Here is a 17574-nt window from a genome sequence, read left to right as displayed (position 1 = left end):
CATGATAATTCAACAAAAGACAAGTTTTTGTTATCTGGACATCTGCGGTTGCTTACTGCAGGTGCGGCAGAGTCGGCTAAAGTATAAATTACTGTTTACATTTCAAGCATTTAATTACAGACACCATAAACTGTTATCTTCTCACTCTGCTATTTACTCAGCCATTCTCTTGTGGTAAACTCTTTGATTATTTGCAGTGTTTAAACCTGGATAAATTCGAAGGCCACTTGGACGAAGGGCAGCTCACCCACAGGGCACTTTACCTTCTGGAGGAGAACAAGTTTTGGGCAGGGATTGTGTTCCCGGACTTGCACCCGTGGTCAAACAAGCTTCCAACTCATGTCAAGTATAAAATCCGGATGGACATTGATGCGGTGGAGCGAACAAATAAAATAAAAGACCGGTCAGTTTCATTCATAGAACGTAGAATGGTAGAGCACAGAAACAGGCCACGTATGTCTCTGCAGACCAAGATGCTGAATTAAACCAGCTCCCTTCTGTTGGCGTACAGTCCCTCCACCCTGTATATTCATGTGTCTAACACCACTATTGTATGTCCTTCCACTACTACCCTTGGCAGCTCATTTCAGGCATCTATCACTCTGCGTCAAAGAAAAACTTCCCCTGTACATCCCCTTAAATGCATGGAGGTCTATAAGTTCCGAAAGTAAAACCAGCTAGCTATTTGCAAACTCTCAGTGGTTTTATATTCGTTCCCGTAAGACATTGGAGCAGAATCAGGCCATTCGGTACAGCTGCTCCGCTATTTCATCATGCCTGATTCCGTTCCCTCTCAGCTCCAATCTCCTGCCTTCTCCCTGTATCCCTTCCTGCCATATGTCCATGGACATGCTGAGTTCCTCAAGCAATTTGTGCTTGTGCTCCTATCGGTAGAATTCCTTCCCTGTGTGTCCTGTTGGCATGATACAGGTTGTGAGTGCTGTCTGTCTGATCTGCCTTCCTCCAATCTACATCTGAATGAAGTACATGTGAATTTTAAATGGCATGGACCCATTTTGCAAACATGCCTTCAATAGCTTTACCAGGAGGGAAAGTTGACTGATTTCTCCAATCACTCCTGAAAACAACACCGTGTACTGTGCGCAGAAGCAAAATGCCGCCTGTACTAGAAACAAGACAGAAAATGGTGAACACATTCAGCAGGGCAGGCAGCCTCTGTGGAAAATCAGAGCAAGCTTTTCACTCATTGACCTTCCATCAGAAGCTGCACACAATACTGAGAGAGGTAAAAATGAATGGATACCCGGGTGAGATAGGGTCATGCCTGTCCAGCATGCCGTCACCTCCGGCAGACTGGGCGAATGAGATCAACGGTGAGATCTAACGGTCAGGCAGATGGTCCTGCTGTGCTTCGTGGACAGCTCAGAAGATGTCATAGTTGTGACCTGTGTTCGTACCACTGTACTTGGGCTTCCGCGGTCGAGAGAGCGAGACTGCCTGAGAGCACACGCTTTTCCACTTTAAAAACTCTCCCACACAGGTTTCCTGCCTTTGTCGAACATGACAAAAGCATTGTGTCGGACACATGGAAACAAAAACACTGGGCAGAGAGATTGCTTTCAGTGGTTGAAATTGAACCCCATGGACTCTACCTCACCACCCTCATCAGTTCCACAATGCAGACAAATGCCACTGTTACTTGCTTGGGCATTTAGTTTGGAAATGGCTGGCGGTGGCATCCAGCTTGTTTCAGAATGGGCTCTTCTCCAATTGTTTCACTTGGCTGTGTTATGAAGTGTAACCAGATGAGCCTGAGTTATTGAAATTAAAAGTGCACATTCTCTCCTACGGCTGTAACATGTACACAATGGGGGATTGTTTCACACAATAGAAGCACAGTGTCCATGGGAGACGTTGAGTGATCCCCACTGCACATCATTCCACAGAGCTTTGGTGTAGCTATTTCCTTGTCATTCCCCTCTATCTGACTGTGGGTTCTTTTATGTTGTGTGTACCCCACCCTGCTCCAGGGCCTATACAAGGCTAATTGTGAATTTTCTCAGCCACTTTGACTGGGCAATAGTCCAACTGTATGGTTTGGCCACTCTTTAAAGAGCTAACACAGGTTTCAATCCATTTCATTGTAACTCTGTCTTCACTTGAGACGGGATGCGACACTCCCTCACTAAACCAAACCCCCAGACCGTTCCAGTAGCACCGAGTTAGATTGCGATGCCTCTTCCGGATAAACCTGCACCTAAAATGGAATAGGCTACACAGTCTGATTCTGTTATGGGCATCAGAAAGATTCAGCACCAAGTGTAGGAATCTGAATCGCTGCATTTTATTACCAATAGTGACGCAGAAAGCACTGGAGGAGCTCAGTGGGTCCATGCAGAGAAACGGAGAATGGATGTTTCAGGCTGAGACCTTTCACCGGTTCAGGAGTGAAAGGGGGAGTTAGCCGTTTTAAAAAGGTGGGGCAAGAGCTGGCAGAGTGATAGGTGGATCCAGCTGAGGAGGGTTGATAGACAGCTGAAGGAGGGTGGCAATAATGTCAGAAGCCAGGAGGTGATAGGCAGAAGTGACAAAGGGCTGAAGAAGATGAAATCTGATAGGTGAGGGCAATGAAGAGTAGAATGAGGAGGGAGGAGGGAGGTGGGGGGGAGTGTGTGGGTGGTGGGCAGATAGAGAGGGTGGGGGATCTTGCAGTAGGTTAAAAGTTGGCACAACATTGTGGGCCAAATGGCCTGTACTATGCTATACCATTCTGCGTTCAATAAACATCTGCTGAAGTTGTAATGATGGATTCATTAATAAATGCACCATCTGGTCTGGTGCTGGGTTAGGCATAACATGAAGGTCTTCATACACAGTACCAACTGCTCTGTGTAATGAGTTATCTTAAAGATGAACACTGCAATTGCCCCATATTTTCAGAGTTAAGTGGGGAGGGGATAACTGGGACACTGAAACCAGTGATCAGGTTTGGGTGGCAGGGTGGAGATACATCTCTACCAAAGGAGGTTTAAGGTGCTCTTTCCCTCTGCTAGCCTACAGGTAACTCTTGGGCTAGGTGGAGCACTTGCTTAGCACCCTGGCCAGGGTCACATGAAGCCATAAGAGCAGGGGGTGGCTGGTTGTATGAGCAGCTGGTGCACATCACAAGTGCTTGTTATGTGACCACTGATGCCAGGCAGGCAATCACTGAAGAGTATTGATAATGGTTGGGGTCACCCATCTTGTAAAGACACTGCCCAGAAGGCAATAGGAAACCAATTCTGAAGAAAAAGCTGCTAAGAACAGTCATAGTCGTGGAAAGACCGTGATCACCCATGTCATATGACACGGCACATAATGATGATGATCTCTCTTGTATGGAACATGGATGCATTATGCATTAGTGCAGAAAAAATGTATGCTTGGGTGTGGGACTTGCTATATAGACAGTCTGTGTCTCAACAATTAACATCTACATTCATATGTGAAGGTTGAGTACTTGGGAAAGTACCAAAGATTTGACTATACCCACAAAATTGGTCCATACTCGTACACCATGCCATGTGTAGTGATTTTGTTAAGTCTTAATTTATCCCTTTCCTTTATCTACAAATCCTTCCACAAACCCATTCATCTTTGTTTTGTAGCCTTGTCCACTTCCAGTGCCACCTGAGCTCTTCCCTTCTGTGATTTGAATTTCCTGTACCTGCTTCCTATGTGCTCCCCAGCTCCAAACCTTAACAACCTTCAGTGGCCAGCGGTAATGGTGACTGTCGATTCAGGCACTGAGTGCATTGTGTCTCCCTAACTCTTCTCTAACAACGGGCAGGTGGTAATAATCTACAAAACATTAAAAATCAGTTCACTGTTTCACAACAGCAAGTGATAACGGGAGAAATCTGCTTAACCTGTCAAGATAGCTACGCTTAACATATTGCCCTCTGTTAATCTATTAACAGGATAAGCAAATTGGTGGTTGATTCACAAGCAGTAAGCCCTGGTTCTCAACACAGTGGTGTAAAGAAGGAGCAGATTCCCAGTTACGTTCCCTTCAAATGAGCACAAGGACTACCCTTGAACCTCAAGCATCCATGAACTGCTTGAACTCCTTTTGGTCATTTGTCCCTCTGAAAGTTCTCAGCTCAATTGTATGTAACTTCCGCAGCCTAATTGTCTGTTGAACACTCATAACAATTTGCACTTGTAGATTATTTTTAATGTAGTAAGTGTTCCGAGGCGCTCCACAGGAGGGTTAGCAAGCAACATCTGCCATCGAATCACATAGCACAATACTAGTGCATACTGCATTTTCCAAAACTTAAAAACAAATAGGATGGAAGAAGTTTTAGTGATCTCCCTATCAGAGGAAGGAAATGTGGGAAGCACAATTTAAGGAAAGAATTCCAGAGTTTCAGACTGCAGCAGCCACCAGTGATGGACAATTAAAAGCACTGCTATATGGTGGCGTAGTGGTTAGCACAACGCTTCACAGTATAGGTGACCTAGGTTCAATTCCCGCTGCTACCTGTAAGAAGTTTGTACGGTTTCTCCAAGACCACGTGGGTTTCCTCCGGGTGATCCAGTTTCCTCCCACAGTCCAAAGATGAATCAGTTGGTAGATTAGCTGATCATTGTAAATTGTCCTGTGGTTAGGATGTGGTTAAATCAGGGGTTGCTGGGCAGCAGGCTCAAAGGGCCAGAATGTAAATAAATAAAATAGTAGATCTGATGCCATAAAATTACAAATAAAATTTCAGCTTCAACCACACTGGTTGCTCTCAATTACAGAAAACAGGTATAGGATCCAAGGATCTCTACACCTGACCCAGAAATATCCCTCTGCCACCCACTCCCCCACCACCACACATATAGACAGCACCCACACACACACACGCACGCACACCAATGCGTACAGTGAAGCACGTTAACGACAGAGTCTGAGGATGTGGCTCGAAATGTCCGAAGAGCCTACTCCCTGTTGAGTCTCAATCCATTTCTTTATGAATGTGCTGACCAAGACTGACAATGGAGTGGTATGATCAAACATTTTTACTGAGTCACGCCAGTAACAGCATGTGCTGGGCAACTTAGTGTGGCAATGGTGAACCGGCCCGTCGAGACGGAAACATGCACCCTTGAATGCCTCGCGATAAAGAAAGAGCCCTCTGCGTGTGGGGGGGGGGGGGGGATGCAAATCAATTCACTGTGCAATCCATTTACCACATGCGCTCCTGCAACATCCCCGCAATTGATTTGAAACGGTTGGCATTTCCTCTCAATCTCCTTCAATCTGTTGTGATTTCTGAGATGTTTCTGTCCTTTCAGTTGTCCCATGTGTTGATCATGCATGTGGAAAGGAGAGATTCCTGATATTTCCACCTCATGAGCATGGGCCCTTGTTATTTACACCATTACTGGGCGCCATTCATTCTGTATCTTGTGTTAACTCGGTGCTTGCTTCTCCCACAGGTACTGGGACCCAGGACCCAGAGCTGACCCAATAGAGGATTTGCGTTACATCTGGGGAGGTTTTGCTTACTTACAAGACATGATTGAACATGGAATTATCAGGACCCATACCAACACCGAGGTCCCATCGGGAATCTATGTCCAACAAATGCCATATCCCTGCTTTGTTGATGATATGTGAGTGAATTATTAACTGGTATTCTCTTAAAATTTCATTTTTTAAAAGATGATTTAGCTTCAGCAACTTGGATTTTGTCTTAGCACTGTTTGATGATAGGATATGAATGATAGAAAAATGGAGGGCTATGTAGGAAGGATGGGTTAGATTGATCTTAAAATAGGTTTCAAGGTTGACACAACGTCGTAGGCTGAAAGGCCTATACAGTGCTGGAATGTTTGATGTTCACTGTACAAGTAGTACATTTATTCCAATTTAATTAACAGTAAGGTGATTTCTTCAAGTGTCAGGTCAATTCTTCCAGAAATATGAAGACAACACTTCTGGAAAAAGCCTGTTGAATTCATCAGTCCATGTTGAGGGGTCAGGACAAGGGAAGTAACCAACTGCATCCGGATCATGCCACAGATGCCATGAAATCCACAACCACATGAAACTATTGAGAAACTCAGCCTGTAGTTTTTGGTTAACTCTGGATATCGCTAATATTGAGGCTCAATGTGGACCCCCCCCCCACTAGGTCTTCTGAAGGGAAGGTCCCTCCCACTGCCAGCTGGCAGGAGTCAGGCCCTCGGCTGCTGTGCTGCCTCAAACACTCTGTACCAGGGTACATTGTCTGCCACCTCTACCCCACCACCACACCCCCAACAAGCTGCATTCTCAGATTGATTAGGTTGATCTTAAAGTAGGTTTGGGCAGATGTGTTTTGTCACAGTGGCTGGCAGTTCATCCAGGCATGGGGTTATAGAACATAGAATAGTACAACACGTTACAGGCCCTTCGGCCCACGATGTTGTGCCGACCCTCAAACCGCCCATATAACCCCCACCTTAAATTCCTCTATATACCTGTCTAGTAGTCTCTTAAACGTCACTAGTGTATCTGCCTCCACCATTGACTCAGGCAGTGCATTCCATGTATCAACCACTCTCTGAGTGAAAAACCTTCCTCTGATATCCCCCTTGAACTTCCCTCCCCTTACCTTAAAGCCATGTCCTCTTGTATTGAGCAGTGGTGCCCTGGGGAAGAGGCGCTGGCTGTCCACTCTGTCTATTCCTTTTAATATCTTGTTCCCAACCTTTTTTATGCCATGGACTTTTACCACTAGCCGAGGAATCCATGGACTCCAGATTGCGAACCCCTGATCTAGGAGAAGATAAACTCTGATCTCGAGCTTCTATTGCCTTGCGGATATACCCACTCTTGACGAAAGCTTCAGGAGTAAACCCTGAGGAAAAGTCCAGAGCTGGAGGCCCTAAGGCAGTCCCATGATGACCAATACTGACTGGCAACTCCTGCGACGAAACTGGTGCCAAACTGTATCCCTTGGATTCGTGAGCTGCATGGAGCAGGGAGTCTGCTGCATGGACAACAGCTTGCTCTCCATATCGTACTGCCCTGACTTGTGTATCACAGAGGCAGCTGGGATGCAACATCCATGGTCGACCCCGACCAGCATAGGGCCTCTGAAAGTAGGTTAAAATGTCGCACAACATCGTGGGCTGAAGTGCCTGTACTGTGCTGTAATGTTTTACGTTCTATCGGTGGGTTACTCAGGGGAAACATTACACATTAGATTACAACTGGAATAATTCAGCGAATACTTCCCAAGACTTTCAGGCTTAAATTCCTAAATTTCAAATCACAAACAACACAAGGTTAGTCATTGATCATTATTATTATCAATCAACCAGGCTTGCTGCGAGAGACTTTCTGGAGGCATGACCTACGAAGCAGAGAATATAATGTAATCTTAAACATGTCCTAACCAGCCACCAAATGATGCTTGTTGGGCACAAATTTACAAACTTGTGATTAGAATCTAGAAGAAATTGATCATTTTCTTAATGTTCAGTTTACAGGAAATCTAACTTGAAAAGCAAACATCTGCAGGTGCTGGAAATCTGAAATAAAAATTGAAAGTGACTCAACAAGTGTTATCTGTAGAGAAAGAAATGAAAGTAAGCTTTCAGGCTGATGAACTTTAGTTTGAATAAATTATAAGGGCATAATAAATGGAGGCAGGAGAAGGCCATTTGGCCCATCAAGCCTGCCCTATAAGTCAAAAAGATCATGGCTGATCAGCTCCACCTAACTGCCTTTTCCCCATAAACCCTTAATTTCCCTGCTTAGTAAAACTTACATAAATTATTATAAATGTGACAGTCTACATCTAGTAAACTAGACATTGTATATACCATGGTGAGATAATAAAACATTTTGTTTAACCCTGGGTTGTATGAAGATTCTAACACAGACAAAATACTGGAGAAACTCAGCAACATCTATGGAAAAGGATAAATGGTTGACATTTCGGGCAGAGCCCCTTCATCAGGACTGGAAAGAAAGGGGGTGAAGCCAGAATAAGCTTCCCTCCCTCACCACCTTGTTCCGACTTCCTCCCCTTTCCTTTCCTGCCCCGATGAAGGGCCTCGGCCTGAGATGTCGACTCTATATTCCCCTCCGTAGATGGTGCCCGACGTGCTGAATTCCATCAGCATTTGGTGTGAGTTGCTCTGGATTTCCAGCATCTGCAGAATCTCTTGTGTTTTACTGTGTGAAGACCAATAAGGAGAGCATTTGAGGATCCAATTCCTGCAGGAATGAAGGAATTCCTCAACAGCATTGTGAGGAGAAGGAATGTAAACCAGAAGGCTTGCCACCTGATATTAGCACAATTGTTATCTATTTGCTTCTTACACGTTTAACTTTTGCTGCAATTTATCTGCTGTGCCTGCCCGTTCCCCTCCTGCCTATTGACTCTTTCTCCCCACCCCCAGCTTCATGCTAGCACTGACTCGTTGCTTCCCGATGTTCACGGTGCTCTCCTGGATTTACTCCGTCTCCATGACCGTGAAGAGTATCGTCCTTGAGAAGGAGCTGAGGCTGAAAGAGACCCTGAGAATCATGGGAGTCACCAGCTGGGTGCATTGGGTCACATGGTTCATCGACAGCTTCCTCATGATGGCAGCCAGTACAGTGCTGGTGACTGTGGTGATCATGGTAAGAACTCAGTGATGAGCACCACCCAAGCACATGGTATTCACCTTCAGAACAGTAGTGCAGGAATAAGAGTGGGAGATAGAGGAGCCTTAGGCTGCACACCACCAGGTTCAGGCACAATTCCTACCCCTCAACTATCAGGCTCTTGAATCAAAGGGGATAATTTCACTTACCTGTCGTTGAAATGTTCCCATTACCAAAAGACTCACTTTCAAGGACTCTTCATCTCACGCAATAGACATTTATTGCTTGCTTGCTTGCTTATTTATTTATTTATTTATTTACTTACTTACTTACTTACTTATTTGTCCATCCATTTCTTTCTATCCTTCTTTCCTTCTTTCCTCCCTTCCTCCCTTCCTTCCTTCCTTTCTTTCTTTCCTTCCTTCCTTCCTTCCTTCTTTCCTTCCTTTCGTATTTGCACAGTTTGTTGTCTTCTGCCCTCTGGTTGAATGCCCTAGCTGGGCGGACTTCCATTAATTCAAATACATTTATTATCAAAGAATATATGAATTACACAACCTTGAGATTTGCTTGTTCACAGGTAGAAACCTGAAAAAACCCAACTAAAGAAAAAAAAGAATAAAAATAGAAGACCGACACCTGATGCACAAGAGAAAGGAAGAAAAACACAAATCATGCAAGCAGTTGAAGTGAGCAACAGCATTCTGAACCAGAACTGAGTGCTCAGACCCAGAGCAGCACAGAGTAGGCCCAAAGCCTCACTTATCAGTTTATCATATTAGCGAGCACGGAGCACAGCAGCTGCGGCTGTCTTCATAGACACAGTGCCATGGAGATGACCATCATGGAGAGCAAGTGAAATCTGCTCTCGTCCCAACTGACACCCTGTCTTTCCGGTCCTTTTGGGCCAACATTTAAATTGACCAAACAACTTAAAAGTGAAAGACTCCAGCACCCAGACAGAAGAGTAGGATTACGGAGGGCGAGAAAAATTGGATCTCACTTCTGATCTGAGCTGCCGTTTAAACTGTCAAGACATGTATTGTGCCTCTCACTAAACCACACCGTTCGATGACTCGCTCTGGGTCCAGGTTTCATCACCCAGACTGAAGCCACTCACAAGGTCTTCAAATCAGCTTGGCACCCAGAACGATCCAACCTCACACCCAGGCCAGTTGTACAGGCACCAGATCTCCTCTGCCCAGGCCCCAACTTCTCCTTTTAGCACTCAAAGTGCTCCAACATCACTCCCAGGCAAGCTGTACGGGCATCAGAACTGCATCAGCAAAGATTCTGCGGCACACCATCTCCGCTCATCCCCCAATGACACTTTGCCATTGCTTGTCCCTTCTCTGTTTATGGCAATAATTTAACACAATTTACCACAGAAAAGGTATTTTTAGTGAAGTTTTTGGTCAGATTTCTTAGCTTTTTGATTACGTACCTGAAAGCAGTCGCACACGTTCAGTAGCGCCATCTTAACCAGAAGGCAGTGATTCTGTTATAGTTATTATTCTATAGATTTATTGAGTATCCCCACAGGAAAATGAATCTCAGGGTTGTACCTGGTGACATATATGTACTTGGATAATAAAATTTACTTTGAACTTTAAACTTCACTCACCTCAATTCTGAACTGACTCCACAACCTATGGACTCACTTTCAAGGACTCTACAACTCATATACTTAGTGTATATTTTTTACTTGCACAACTTATCTTCATTTGCCATTTGGCTGTCTGTCAGTCTTTATGTATGTATAGTTTTCATTAATTCTATTGTATTTCTTTATTTTCCTGCAAATGCCTGAATAAAACGAATCCCAAGGATGCGTCCAGTAACACATACATGCTTCGAGAATAAATTTACTCTGACTTTGACTTTGAAATCAGCATGACCATGGACACAGGCAGTGATCAAGTGCCCTGTATCACAAGACTGTTAACATTCTTTGATTTGGGAGCCTGGTTTGAATTAGTTTCCCATCAAATATCTCTCTAAACAATGGGTGTATGGGTAACAACCTCAACCAGAGAGTTATCTTTATCCACGTTTATACTTACTGGGTCCTTTTGCATCAGAAAATCAAAGTAACTTTTTAATGCTTTAATGGACTAAATGGATCAGTTTAAGTTGTGAACAGTGACTTAGTGGTATCCAGGTTAAGAAGAGTTCAGAGACAACTCGTTGTGATGGAAAAAAAAATCAGGAGCTGCCTTGGAAGGGAGTGGGAGGAGAAGCTGGATAAGGAAAGATCCAGATCAGGCAATTATCACAAGCACTGCATATCATCCTAATTACGGGAGATTGCAGATTCAAGGTTACCCTTTCTTTTGCAATATACTCACTTCAAATGAAAAAGCTTGGGGTTTGGCTAAGATAGGGCATGAGAATATTTTAGTTACCGAGTCAGAGATTGGATTGTGCAGTCACTTTATTTCGACAGATGCTTATCTCCAGAACTTTTTTGTTACTATGATGGAGCTGCAGGGAACCCCAGGGCAACGAAATTATTTATGTCTGAAAGTTTCAAGATGTAGAAGCCTGAATCTGTTCACAGCCCACTAAAATACTTCACAGTTAGACAGAAATGGTCAGGTGAAAATGAAACGATCGGCTGGTTAATCTGTTTTTTATATATATTGGCTCTGTTTGAGGGTTATATGTCCATTCACTGTTCTTCATTAAACAAAAACATTGTGGAATATGTTACAAACGCAACTTCAAATGCTGAAAATTTGGAATAAAACATACAATGCTGGAAATGCTCACAGGCCAGAGAGACACAGTGTTAATGAAGTTCAAAGTAAAATTTATTATCAGAGTACATACATGTCACCACATACACCCCTGAGATTCTTTTTCTGCGGGCATACTTAGCAAATCTATAGAACAGTAACTGTAAACAGGATCAATGGACAATAAGCTGTGCAAACGCAAATATAAATAAAAAACAATAAATAATGAACATGAAATAACAAGATAAAAGAGTCCTTAAGTGAGTGTAGTTATCCCTTTTGTTCAAGAGCCTGATGGTTGAGGGGTAGTAACTGTTCTTGAACCTGGTGGTGTGAGTCCTGAGGCTCCTGTACCTTCTACCTGATGGCAGCAGCGAGGAAAGAGCATGGCCTGGGTGGTGGGGATCTTTAATGATGGACGTTGCTTTTTCTACAGACAGACAGACATACTTTATTGATCCCGAGGGAAACTGTGTTTCGTTACAGTTGCACCAACCAAGAACAGTGTAGAGACATGGCAATATTAAAACATAAATAATTAAATAATAATTATTGTTATTATAAGTAAATTATGACAAGTTGAAATAAGTCCAGGACCAGCCTATTGGCTCAGGGTGTCTGACATTCTGAGGGAGGAGCTGTAAAGTTTGATGGCCACAGGCAGGAATGACTTCCTATGACGCTCATTGTTGCATCTCGGTGGAATGAGTCTCTGGCTGAACATACTCCTGTGCCTAACCAGTACATTATGGAGTGGATGGGAGTCATTGTCCAAGATGGCATGCAACTTGGACAGCATCCTCTTTTCAGACACCACCGTCAGAGAGTCCAGTTCCACCCCCACAACGTCACTGGCCTTACGAATGAGTTTGTTGATTCTGTTGGTGTCTGCTACCCTCAGCCTGCTGCCCCAGCACACAACAGCAAACATGATAGCACTGGCCACCACAGACTCGTAGAACATCCTCAGCATCATCCGGCAGATGTTAAAGGACCTCAGTCTCCTCAGGAAGTAGAGACGGCTCTGACCCTTCTTGTAGACAGCCTCAGTGTTCTTTGACCAGTCCAGTTTATTGTCAATTCATATCCCCAGGTATTTGTAATGCTCCATCATGTCCACACAGACCCATTGGATGGAAACAGGGGTCACCGGTGCCTTAGCCCTCCTCAGGTCCACCACCAGCTCCTTAGTCTTTTTCACATTAAGCTGCAGATGATTCTGCTCCCACCATGTGACAAAGTTCCCCACCGTAGCCCTGTACTCAGCCTCATCTCCCTTGCTGATGCATCCAACTATGGCAGAGTCATCAGAAAACTTCTGAAGATGGCAAGACTCTGTGTTGTAGTTGAAGTCCGAGGTGTAGATGGTGAAGAGAAAAGGAGACAGGACAGTCCCCTGTGGAGCCCCAGTGCTGCTGACCACTCTGTCTGACACACGGCAGTGTTTCATGTAGATGTGTGCAATGGTTGGGAGGGTTTTACCCGTAATGGACTGGGTTGAATTACCTTCTATAGGATGTTCTGCTGAAAGGCGTTGGTGTTCCCATGCCGAGCCACAATGCAGCCAGTCAACACTCTTTCCACCACACATAGGACATAGAACCATAGGACATTACAGCACAGAAACAGGCCTTTTGGCCCTTCTTGGCTGTGCCGAAACATTTTTCTGCCTCATCTCACTGACCTGCACCTGGACCATATCCCTCCATACCCCTCTCATCCATGTACCTGTCCAAGTTTTTCTTAAATGTTAAAAGTGAGCCAGCATTCACCACTTCAACTGGCAGCTCATTCCATATTCCCACCACTCTCTATGTGAAGAAGCTCCCCCTAATATTCCCTTTAAACTTTTCCCTTTTCACACTTAACCCATGTTCTCTGGTTTTTTTCTCCCCTGGCCTCAGTGGAAAAAGCCTGCTTGCATTCACTCTATCTATACCCATCATAATTTTATACACCTCTATCAAATCTCCCCTCATTCTTCTATGCTCCAGGGAATAAAGTCCTAATCTAATCAACCTTTCTCTGTAATTCAGTTTCTCAAGTCCCGGCAACATCCTTGTAAACCTCCTCTGCACTCTTCCAAGCTTTCAACTTTTAGGGAATTATGTATCCCTTTGTAGAAGTTTGCCAAGGTTTTCAATGATGTGCCGTATCACCGCAGACTCCTGAGGAAGTAGAGGCACTGTCGTCCTTCCTTCACAATTATATTATCAAAGTATGTGTGCAGTATTCAACCCTGAGTTTCGTCTTCTCCACAGACAGTCATAAAGTAAAGAAACACCATGAACCCATTCAGAGAAACTCATCAATTCCACCCAGCCCACACACAAAACAAAACAAATCGCGCAAATGGAAACAAAAAAGAAACAAGCGAGAGACACAAAATATGAAACGCTAAATCAAAAGAGTCCAAGCTTATTCATTTCAGCCCAGTTTTCATATCAGCAAGCTGCCCTGATTCAAAATCACCAAAATAGTAACCAAAAAAGACACGATCAGAAACCAAAAACACACCATAACATGAACTCCAGAGTCTAGGCCATAAACTTGAAGTCCATCAACATTTTCATCTGTCTGTCCCCACAGATGTTCTGCTGAGTATTTCCAGCAATTTACATTGTTAGTACTATCAATCCACTACTGGGCACATATTAAAGTGTCTACAAAGCTTATCATCAATTACTGTCAGAGTTCTTGTCACTGATCAAGCCTTTAATTATGTGATTTGCTCTTTCTCATATCTTCCAGAAGTTTGTCTTCCTCGCATTTTGTTCTTTAAGATTTTAATTGTTCAATTCTCTTTTGCTTTTGTTCCCAGAGAGGAAACGTGCTGCACTACAGCAACCCCTTCCTCCTCTTCGTCTTTCTCCTGGTCTTTACCGTAGCCACCATTATGCAGTGCTTCCTGCTGAGTGTGTTCTTCTCCAAGGCAAACGTGGCTGCTGCTTGCAGTGGGATCATTTACTTCAGCCTCTACCTGCCTCACATTCTCTGCTATGCTTGGCAGGACAGGATGACCAGAAATATGAAGTTGATAGTGGTGAGTTTAACAGAGTGAAATCCTTACCTCTTTGAATAGTCCAGCACTGGTTCACATTAACTAATAGATGAGGGCATTGCAAAGTGCATCTGTAATATTTTAATCAGGATTCTCACACCCATCTTAGACATTGAGTCACATTGGAGGCCTTCATGAATTGTTTCAGCCATTAGAAAGATTCAAGATTGTTAAATGCCAGGTGTAAAGGAGAATGGAATAATTGTTATTCCAAATCCGATACAGCACAAAAAAGCACAAAGAAAAAGAATGGAATAGTAAAATTTTAAAAGCACAATAAACATAAATACATAAGATAGCTTATATTCATAGATTAATTGTACGTCCATAAAGTGATAGTGCACATAAGGTGCCCCTGATAATTTTACATTCTTCTATCAGTCGCCCCCTCAGAGCCTGATGCTCCAGCGATTGTCCAATCTCTCCATCAGCACAAAACCTAGCAGACACTGCAGGGAACACCGAGGGGATCAGAGGTTCCTCAGTGAGTTTGAGCAAACCCAAACTAACATTAGAAGTTGCTGCCATTATTACTGCAGAGGCAGGCTATCTGAAGTGGCTGAATTCATTGCTCAATAGAGCAATAGTGTATGCTGCTGCGTCACTGTTCCGGGGACTGAGATTCGATCCTGACCTCTGGTGTTGTCTGTGGGGTTTTTCTACACTCTCCCTGTGACTGTATGGTTTTCCCTGGATTCCCCAGTTTCCTCACACTTACAAAACGTGCTATGGTCACTGTCTAAATTGTCCCCTAGTTCATTAAGAGGCAAGAGGTCCACGTGAAAGTTAATAGGCACGTTTAAGAGAGAATGTGGTATTGCTACAGGAAAAATAAGGGTGGAGGAATGGGTCGGGCAAGATTGCCCATTGGGATCCTGCATGGGCCAAATGGCCGCCTTCTGGGCCATAATAAGGAAGAATCATGAGAGCTGTAGCAAACTTACACAGAAGGCGAGTTGCTGCTGCTTGACTCTACTCTATGTTTATCTGGAACACTCAAGAACACCATCATCATTAAGGGCATATTTTTCCACAACATCATTTAAAATCTCAGAAAGAGAATGGTAAAAGTTTGCGATGTGTAGCAATGACTTGGATGAAAATGTAGATGGGTAATTAGCAAGTGTGCAGGTGACACCAAGACTGATGGAGCTGTGGACAGTATAAAGGACTATCAAAGAATACAGCGGCATATAGATCAGCTACAGATAGGGGCTGAGAAGTGGCAGCTGGAGTTTAATCCAGGCAAGTGTTGGGAGCTGCATTTTGGGAGATCAAATGAAAAGAGAAAGTATACAGTTAATGGAAGACTCCTTAATAGCACTGAGGTACAGAAGGATCTTGGGTCCATGTCCATAGTTTACTGAAGTGACTATGCAGGCAGATAAGGGGGTAAGAAGGCCTATGGCAAGGTTCCCTTCATTAGTAGGGTGTCAAGTATAAAAGTAAGGAAGTCATGCTGTACCTGTACAAAACTTTAGTCAGACTGCACTTGGAGTGTTGTGTGTTACAGGAGGACTGTGGAGACTATGGAGAGGGTGCAGAAGTGGCTTACTAAAATGCTGCCTGGAGTAATGGACATGAGCTCTAAGGAAAGGTTGGACAAGCTTGGGTTGTTCTTCATAGAGCATCAGAGGCTGAGGAGAGACCTGATCTGTGTTTCTATAAATGATGAGAAGCGTAGATAGGGTAAACAGCCTGAACCTATTCCTCAGCGTAGACTGTCAAACATCAGAGGACGTGTCTTTAAGGCTAGAGAGGGTAAGTTTAAAGGTGATGTGAAGAGCAAGTTTTTTAAGCTGAAAGTGGTAGGTGCCTGGACTAGGATAACAGTGGTTGTATTAGAATCACGCACACTAGTGCAGTTTAAGAGGCTTTTAGAAAGACGCATAAATATTTTGGAAATGAAGTTGTGTTACTATTGCCGCACACAACAAGTTACAAAGGAAAGCTTGTCCTGTATATTGTTCATACAGATCAAATGATTACACAGTGCTCTGAGGTAAATCAATAACAGAGTAATGTGTTACAGTTATAGAGAAAGTATAGTGCAGGTAGCTGATAAGGCTCAAGGTCAGGACAATGCAGATTGTGAGGTCAAGAATGGCCTGTTCAAGGTTGTACTGATAGATATTCTAAAAGCCTTCACTGTGGTTGTGTCAAAGGCAGTTTGCTGTCGTTGAAGAGCACTGCGAGGGGTATAGATAGGGTAAATGCCAGCTGGTTTTTTATACTGAGGCTGGGTGAGACACACAGCTGGGTTCAGAGTGAAAGGGGAACAGGAGGAGAATTTCTTCATTCAGAAGGTGGTGAGAGTATGGAAGAGCTACCAGCAGAAGTGGTCAAGGAGGGCCTGATTTCAACATTTAAGGGTAGTTTGGATAAGTGCATGGATGGGAGGAGTATGAGGACAATGGTCCAGGTGCAAGTCATTGGGACTAGGCAGAATAATAACCTGGCAAGGCCTAGATGGGCCTGACGGTCATGCCTCTGTTCTGTAGTGCTCTGTGTCTCTGTGCTGTGACCATCACCGAATTGTTGGTGTGTTTCTTGACATTTCAGAGCCTGTTGTCTCCAGTGGCCTTTGGGTTTGGATCGGAGTATCTATCCCGTTATGAGGAGCAGGGTGTGGGTCTACATTTGGGCAATATCCATGCCAGTCCTGTTGAAGGGGACGAGTATAGTATGCTGCTCTCCATCACAATGATGCTGTTCGACGCATTTCTGTACGGAATTCTCGCCTGGTACCTTGATGCCGTGTTTCCAGGTGCGCTGACGTCAAGTGGGAGATAGAAATTGGTTTATTGTAGTTGATTCTTTTATTATCACATGTACTGAGATACAGTGAAAAGCTCATCTTGCATCCCTTTCATACAGATCGAGTCATCACATCGTGCATTCTGTCAGTATGTAACACTTACCCAACAGGCTGGTATATGTCTAGGGGAAAAGGAGATCCAGCCACACACCAACCCCACCTCCCGTACACGCAGGTGCTGTGAGAATCGAGTTTATGCCTCGCGCCCGCCCACAGTATCGAACCCACAACAAATACCGTTATGAAATACACTTTAAAGAGTTTATTAAAATTAAAAGAGTATTAGGCAATACAATATATATATATATATACAAGGAAAAAAACAAAAGGCGCCAACTTATCAAAGTTCAGTCTGTTTAGTGCACTCGTTGGAGCTCAACTA

General features: G+C 43.9%; 1 protein-coding gene across 1 annotated transcript in view; it reads left to right on the top strand.

The window, feature by feature from the left end:
- The window catches only part of abca4b (ATP-binding cassette, sub-family A (ABC1), member 4b), a 180017-nt gene that overhangs the window by 52187 nt on the left and 110256 nt on the right, over positions 1 to 17574 (top strand). Inside the window, exons 13-17 of the mRNA XM_059983935.1 lie at positions 198 to 403; positions 5431 to 5607; positions 8389 to 8611; positions 14135 to 14356; positions 16937 to 17141. Coding sequence (XP_059839918.1) covers positions 198 to 403; positions 5431 to 5607; positions 8389 to 8611; positions 14135 to 14356; positions 16937 to 17141 — 1033 coding nt within the window. The remainder of the gene's footprint in view (positions 1 to 197; positions 404 to 5430; positions 5608 to 8388; positions 8612 to 14134; positions 14357 to 16936; positions 17142 to 17574) is intronic.

This window comes from Hypanus sabinus, chromosome 11, assembly GCF_030144855.1.
Source record: "Hypanus sabinus isolate sHypSab1 chromosome 11, sHypSab1.hap1, whole genome shotgun sequence".
NCBI classification, from domain to species: domain Eukaryota; kingdom Metazoa; phylum Chordata; class Chondrichthyes; order Myliobatiformes; family Dasyatidae; genus Hypanus; species Hypanus sabinus.
Note: the sequence above shows the minus strand (reverse complement) of the source record. Positions and strands in the feature narration are given on the sequence as shown.